Genomic DNA, 7,966 nt, shown 5'->3' with positions numbered 1-7,966 from the left:
AAAAAAAAAAAAACCTGCAATGATTCTACTCTAGTATTCAGACATTATTATACTTATCTGCACATTATAATCACCTGTAAAACTTAAAAATCCAATTTAGGCCTAGGCTCTCCCTACAAAAACAGTGACTTTATTACTCTGTAGCACTCCCAACTATTCTAAAAACTTCATAGGGATACATATTTTAAAAACTTCTTTATGGGCTTGGTGCCCATAGCACAGTGGTTACGGTGCCAGCCACATACACTGAGGCTGGTGGGTTCAAACCCGGTCTTAACCAGCTAAACAACAATGACAACTGCAAGAAAAAAATAGCCAAGCATTGTGATGGGTGCCTGTAGTCCCAGCTACTTGGGAGGTTGAAGCAAGAGCATTGTTTAAGCCCAAGAGTTTGAGGTTGCTGTGAGCTGTGATGCCACAGCACTGTACTGAGGGTGACATAGTGAGACTCTTGTCTCCAAAAATAAAAACTTCTTTATGGATACATATGAACCTTATTAAAAAGTTCTTAGAAAATAATTTTAAATATATTTTTTGAACAGGTATACAACGATGCGCATATCCTGGAGAAGCTACTCAAGGATAAAAGGAAAGAGCTGGGGCCCCTGCCTGATGATGATGACATGGCTTCTCCCAAACTCAAGCTGAGTAAGGCAGCATCACACTTTCTTTTCTTATTCAGTTTAATCTGTCAAGGAAAGCTACCAATTTTCTGAAATAATATTAAATTAAGTATTTAATTAAATGAATGTATTTGAATGTATTTGAGCTCACTGGCACAGCAGCATGGACTCTCTTCCTTCTTTTCAAGGATTGTCTTTTACTATATTTTAAGTAGCTAAACTGTGATGAGATGTGGGGAACAGAGTAGAACATTAAAGGTTTTGTTTACTATCCTGAATGTGGTAGATATTTGTAAATGTTAAATAGGAAAAATAGATATATTTTTTACATAAAATGCCTGGGAAAGGTATAGTGATAGAGATTTCCTTTTTGTATGTTTGTTTGGTAATCACAAGAATTAAAGATAAGTTCCAGTAGTTCCTTCTGGACAGAATTTGAGAGGTAAGAGATAGCCAGCTACTATACTATATACTCAGCTGTCATTTGAGTGTGGTCTGTGGATGATTGTCTTATTAAAAGTTGTGAGGGGGCTCGGCACCTGTAGCTCAAGGGGTTAAGGCACCAGCCACGTACACCTGAGCTGGCAGGTTTGAATCCAGCCCAGGCCCACCAAACAACAATGACGGCTGCAACCAAAAAATAGCCAGGCATTGTGGCAGGTGCCTATAATCCCAGCTACTAGGGAGGCAGGATTAAGTCGCTTGAGCCCAGGAGTTGGAGGTTGCTATGAACTGTGAGACCACAACACTCTACCCAGGGTGATAGCTTGAGGCTGTCTCAAAAAAAAAAAAAGTTCTGAGGGGGCAAAAGACAGCAAAATTAATGCCATTGGACTAAACAAGAAGTTTCTGTCTTATTTTAAATGTGTAAATAAAATAAATATCAGGCAAATGTTAATGACTTTATCAAATACTGTTTAGAGCTATATTTGCTGAAATGGGGGAAAAACAGATCTGCTTTTTTATGTGAAAATAACTGTAAACTAAATTTCATAGGAGCTTTAGGTTTGATTAAGCTACTAAGCAACAAAGCCTTTTAAAGACATTTAGCTTTTCATGGAATTATAAAAGCACACAAAAGGTTTGTAGAAAAAAATTTTCATTCTAGTTTATAGGGGTCTGGTACCCTTTTTTTTTTTTAGAGATAGAGTCTCGTTTTGTCGCCCTCAGTAGAGTGCTGTGGTGTTACAGCTCACAGCAACCTCTAGCTCTTGGGCTTCGGTGATTCTCTTGCCTCAGCCTCCCAAGTAGCTGGGAATACTACTGCAACGCCTGGCTATTTTTTCTTGCAGTTTGGCCACAGCCAGGTTTGGACCCGCCACCCTTGGTATATGGGGCTGGTGCCCTACCCATTGAGCCACAGGTACCATCCAGGGTCCAGTACCCTTTAAAACTAGAATTAATTCCATAAGTTGAGTTAGGAGACTAACAATAGATAGTTTAACAATAACTATCTAAATGTATATATGTAATGTGTGTATGTCTTTTATGGGTTTTTAAGAGTCAGAGTCTCACTCTGTTGCTCCTTTTAAAATGCAGTGGCAGCAAAGCTCACTGCAACTTTCAACTCTAGGGCCCAAACAATTCTCCTACCTCAGCTTTCCGAGCACCTGAGACTATAGGTGAGCACCACCACACCCAGCTTATTTTTTTATTTTTTTAAAGACAGATCTCACTATTTTGCTCAGGCTGGTCTCAAACTCTTGGCCTCAAGCAATCCTCCCACCACAGACTTCCAGAATGCTAGGATTGCAGGTGTTAGCTATACATATGATATATAATATTATGTATATATACACACACACTGATGTATATATTATACATATATGCATATATATATAAATACATATGTTCATATTTTACATGTTAAAGGGAAAGAGATTTTTTTTTTTTTGAGACAGAGTCTCACTGTGTCACCCTTGATAGAGTGCAATGGCGTCTTAACTCACAGCAACCTCAAACTCTTGGGTTTAAGCAATTCTCTTGCCTCAGTTTCTCCATTAACTAGGACTACAAGTGCCCACCACAGTACCCAGCTATTTTTTTTGCTATAGGATGTCATTGTTTAGCAGGCCCAGACCGGGTTCTAACACACTAGCCCCAGTATATGTGGCAGTCACCCTAACCACTGAGCTACAAACGCCGAGCCTTTTTTTTTCCCCCTCCGAGACAAGTCTCACTTGTTACCCTCTGTTGAGTGCACTGGCATCACAGCTTACAGCAACCTCAAATTCTTGGGCTTAAGCAATTCTCTTATCTCAGCCTCCCAAGTAGCTGGGACTACAGGCACTCTCCACAATGCCTGGCTATTTTTAGAGACAGGAGTCTCACTCTGGCTCAGGCTGGTCTTCAACCACCCCCCTCAGCCTCTCAGAGTGCTAGGATTGCAGATGTGAGCCACCACGCCCAGCCTAGGGAAAAGGAATTTTAATGTTGAATGTTAATTTCCTTTTATTTTTCTGTGTTTTCTTATGAAAAATCTCAAACATACAAATGTAAAGAATAGCACAGTGAACTCTTTTGTATATACCTGTTATCCAGTATTTATCAATATTGTGCCATACTTATTTCCTATATTCCCCTTTTTTCTAAATTATTTTAAAACAAATCCAGTTGTGTCTTTTTACTTCTATATAGTTCAATATGCATCTCTAAAATATGCAGACATTTTCTTAAATAGCTGTGAACTCATTATCATACCTAACAAAATTAGCAGGGGTTCTGCGTTTCATCTAATACCTGACAAATTTTCAAGTTCTATTGATTGTCTCACAAATGTGGTTTTACACTTGTTTCTTTTTTTTATTGTTGGGGATTCACTGAGGGTATAAGAAATCAGGTTATCCTGACTGCATTTGTTAGGTAAAGTCCCTCTTACAATTGTGTCTTGCCCCTCAAATGTGTGTCACACACCAAGATGCCGCCCCCCTCCCTCCTTCCCTCTCTCTGCTCTTCCTTTCCCCCACCCTTCTCTCCTTCCTTCTCTCTCTTACACTTGTTTCTTTAAATCCTTATGTAATTAAGTTCTGTATAATAAGTTTGATCATTACATCCTTGAACTCATAATCTAGAGCAGTCTCTTCCCTTTTCTTTCCTTATATCACTGATTCAATGAAGAAATCAAGTTACTTTCTTCATAGTATCCCAGGTTCTGGACTAATCAGTTGGTTTCCTTCTGATATTAGTTAACTTTTTTCCTTTATCCTCCTTATTTCTTATAAATAGAAGTTAACTTTAAAATCTTGACTATATTAAGTTTTACTTGGTGAGAAAACTTGAGAGATTTTCTACACTTACGTTGCATCTTATTTTAAGATAGTGCCGGGTTGAGGCTAAAATCCAAATAAAGTCTACACTTTGCAGTTGATTGGTATTTCTTTTCTTTTTTTGAGTCTTACTGTGTTGCCCTTAGTAGAGTGCTATGGCATCAAAGCTCACAGCAACCTCAAACTCTTGGGCTTAAGCGATTCTCTTGCCTCAGCCTCCCAAGTAGCTGGGACTACAGGCGGCTGCCACAACGCTTGGCTATTTTTTTGTTGCAGTTTGGACAGGGCTGGGTTCAAACTCACCACCCTCGGTATATGGGGCCAGTACCCTACTCAGTGAGCCACAGGTGCTTCCCCAAGATTGGTATTTCTTTTAATCTATAAACTCCCTTCCATTGCTTGCTCCCCTCTGTCTTACCATTTATCTGTTGAAGGAATTAGGTTTGTGCTATAGTTTCCCATAGTCTAGGTTTTGCTAATTGCATCCCTATATTGTAGTTTAAAATATTCCTATGTCCTGTGTGTTTCCTATAAATTGATAGAGCCAGAGCCTTGATCAGATTCAACTTTGATGCCCTGTCTTGTCTTTTTGGCACAAAAACCGACTTTGTTGGTGATACATGGTGTTCCATGTGGTAGCATATATTGTTGGTTGTGTCTTTCTGTTAACAGGAATTGACACTCACTTATATAATTCATTAAGGGGATGTAAAATAGTGATAGTTTAGTTTTGTCATTCCTTACTCATTTATTAGCTAGAGTATTTCTATATAGAGAAACTTTCCAATACTTGGTTAGTACAGTTTGTCTCTCTTGTTTTTTCAAAAGCATAAAACCTTGGGTACTTTTTGTTTTGTTTTCCCCTTTATTTAGGTGTTTCAAAGTAAGGCATTGATTTACTTATCTCTTCTGATATTTACCCAGTTTTTGTTTGTTTTTATAATTTTAAGAGCACTAGATCTGAACATACTACTGAATTTTTTTGTTTGTTTGTTTTTGAAACAGACCTCAAGCTATCGCCCTGGGTAGAGTGCTGTGGTATCACAGCTCACAGCAACCTCCAACTCCTGGGCTCAAGAGATTCTCCTGCCTCCACCTCCCAAGTAGCTGGGACTACAGGCGTCCACCACAATGCCTGGCTATTTTTTGGTTGCAGCCATCATTGTTTGGCAGGCCTGGGCTAGATTCCAACCCGCCAGCTCAAGTGTCTGTGGCTAGCACCTTAGCCGTTTGAGCCACAGTTGCTGAGCCCATACTACTGAGTTTTAACCTGCAATTATTGTCCTATTTGATGCTTATGTTGTCTAAGGCTGGTTCCTATGTTCTTTTGGAACATAGGGACAATAAGAAGTCATTAATAGGTTGTTTACTGACCGATGTTTCAAGATATACCCGACTAAGAATCTGCCATTTGCCACAGACCCTTAACCTTTTCATGTTTTTTCTAAAAAGTCACAGAGCCTTAAGCTTTCCATGTTTTTACTAAAAGTCAGGACTCTTTGATGTTAGTATTTGAAGTTAGTATTTTAAAACAATAGTCTGGGGGCAGTGCCTATGACTCAAAAGGGTAAGGTGCTGGCCCCATATGCCAGAGGTGGCAGGTAAAAAACCCAGCCCTGCCTCCCCCCCCACAAAAAAGAGTGCTCTCTCATGGGCAGCTCTGTGGCTCAGCGAGTCAGGCGCCGGCTCCATATACCCAGGGTAGCGAGTTCAAACCCAGCCCCAGCTAAACTGAAACAAAAAAATAGCCAGGTGTCGTGGCGGGCACCTGTAGTCCCAGCTACTCGGGAGGCTGAGGCAAGAGAATCGCCTAGGCCCAGAAGATGCTGTGAGCTATGACTTCACGGCACTAATAAGGGCAACAAAGTGCCCTTAAAAAAAAAACAAAAAAAAACACACAATAGTCCGGATATACTACTGCTAAGTTAGTCGTTTTTTCCAGGCTCTTCAGTGGACAGAGCTAGATTTCTGTGTATATGTTTGTGTTTATATTTAAAAATAAAATGCATTGTAAATTCATACTGATACTTTCAATTGAAATTCAAGGCTACAAGGTTTTTATTTAGTGTCCTTTGTTTTGCATGTGTATTTCTTTTTCTTCAGTGATGAAAATCTCAGTTCTCAGAGATACCAGAATTAATGGAATTAGAATTCACATTGTTTTATTTTACCATATTTTCAGCTATGTCTAAATAACAGTACTTATTGTCCTATCAAAAATATGATTACTGGCTCGGTGCCTGTAGCTCAAGCGGCTAAGGCGCCAGCCACATACACCTAAGGTGGCGAGTTCGAATCCCCAGCCCGGGCCCGCCAAACAATAATAGTGGCCAGGCGTTGTGGCGGGTGCCTATAGTCCCAGCTGCTTGGGAGGCTGAGGCAGGAGACTCACTTGAGCCCAGGAGTTGGAGGTTGCTGTGAGCATGATGCCATGGCACTCTACCCAGGGGGATAGCTTGAGGCTCCGTCTCAAAAAAAAAAAAAAAAAAAAAAAATATGATTACTGGTCAGGTGCAGTGACTCATGCCTGTAATCCTGGCGCTCTGGGAAGCTGAGGTGGGTGGATTGCCTGAGCTCAGGTATTCAAGATCAGCCTTAGGAAGAGTAAGACCCTGTCTCTAAAAATAATCAGGCATTGTGGAGGTCACCTGTAATCCTAGTGACTTCGGAGACTGAGGCAAGAGGATCATTTGAGCCCAAGAGTTTGAGGTTGCTGTGAGCTCTGATGCTACAGCACTCTACCAAGGTTAACAAGGTGAAACTCTTATCTCAAAAATTAAAAAAATATATATATATAGTTACTGAAAACAGTTAAAATTTTTTTCCAGTTCTTTTTTTTAATCTGAAAGTTATATTTCACTAAAGATATGCTAATTGCTATCTTTTACAAATCACTTGGAATGATCTCTTTCCTGTGGTTATACTACTACCAACTATATAAATTTAGGGTCATTTATTTTATTTTAACATTGAATCTCTTTTTTAGGTAGGAAAAGTGGCATTTCTCCTAAAAAATCAAAATATATGACTCCAATGCAGCAGAAACTAAATGAAGTCTATGAAGCTGTAAAGAACTATACTGATAAGAGGGGTCGCCGCCTCAGTGCTATATTCCTGAGGCTTCCTTCCAGATCGGAGCTGCCTGACTACTATCTGACCATTAAAAAGCCCATGGACATGGAAAAAATTCGAAGTCACATGATGGCCAATAAGTACCAAGATGTAGACTCTATGGTTGAGGACTTCGTCATGATGTTTAATAATGCCTGTACATACAATGAGCCTGAATCGTTAATCTACAAAGATGCCCTTGTCCTACACAAAGTCCTCCTTGAAACTCGGAGAGACCTGGAGGGAGATGAGGACTCTCATGTCCCAAACGTGACCCTGCTGATTCAAGAGCTTATCCATAATCTTTTTGTGTCAGTCATGAGTCATCAGGATGATGAGGGAAGATGCTACAGTGATTCCTTAGCAGAAATTCCTGCTGTGGATCCCAACTTTCCTAACAAACTACCCCTTACTTTTGACATAATTAGGAAGAATGTTGAAAATAATCGCTATCGGCGACTTGATTTATTTCAAGAGCACATGTTTGAAGTATTGGAAAGGGCAAGAAGAATGAATCGGTATGTTTTCAAAGACATTTTCTTTTTGAAAATATGTGATATTTAATACAAAACAGATAAATGAATACTGCTTAGATGTACTGTTTTAGCTTAGATATATGATTACAGTTGGTAGCATGTTCCTCTTATGTGTTTTAATTAGCCAGAGCTTCTAAGTAACAAATATATTCTGTGGGGAAGAGAGAGAATGCTACGGCCAATGAGACAGAGGAATACAAAATTAAAGATCCTTTGACAAGTATAAAGTTAAAATAAAGCCTTTCGCAGAATGTATTTTTTAAAAGAATAAATACTTCTAAATTTAAATAGGAATTAGAAATAGTAATAGGATTTTACTCTTAAGGCTTGACTTCAGCCGAAATTTCAGTTCCAAAGTATTGATCTGAGATTAGACTGATATAAATTTGATCACCATTTTAAGTACCTAAAAGGGCTTTTTTTTTTTTTT

General features: G+C 39.2%; 1 protein-coding gene across 1 annotated transcript in view; it reads left to right on the top strand.

The window, feature by feature from the left end:
- PBRM1 (polybromo 1) overlaps positions 1-7,966 on the top strand; it is a 159,019-nt gene that overhangs the window by 73,094 nt on the left and 77,959 nt on the right. Inside the window, exons 15-16 of the mRNA XM_023512991.1 lie at positions 543-648; positions 6,876-7,518. Coding sequence (XP_023368759.1) covers positions 543-648; positions 6,876-7,518 — 749 coding nt within the window. The remainder of the gene's footprint in view (positions 1-542; positions 649-6,875; positions 7,519-7,966) is intronic.

Source organism: Otolemur garnettii, unplaced genomic scaffold (genome assembly GCF_000181295.1).
Source record: "Otolemur garnettii isolate 467f Iridium unplaced genomic scaffold, OtoGar3 scaffold00032, whole genome shotgun sequence".
NCBI lineage: Eukaryota > Metazoa > Chordata > Mammalia > Primates > Galagidae > Otolemur > Otolemur garnettii.
Note: the sequence above shows the minus strand (reverse complement) of the source record. Positions and strands in the feature narration are given on the sequence as shown.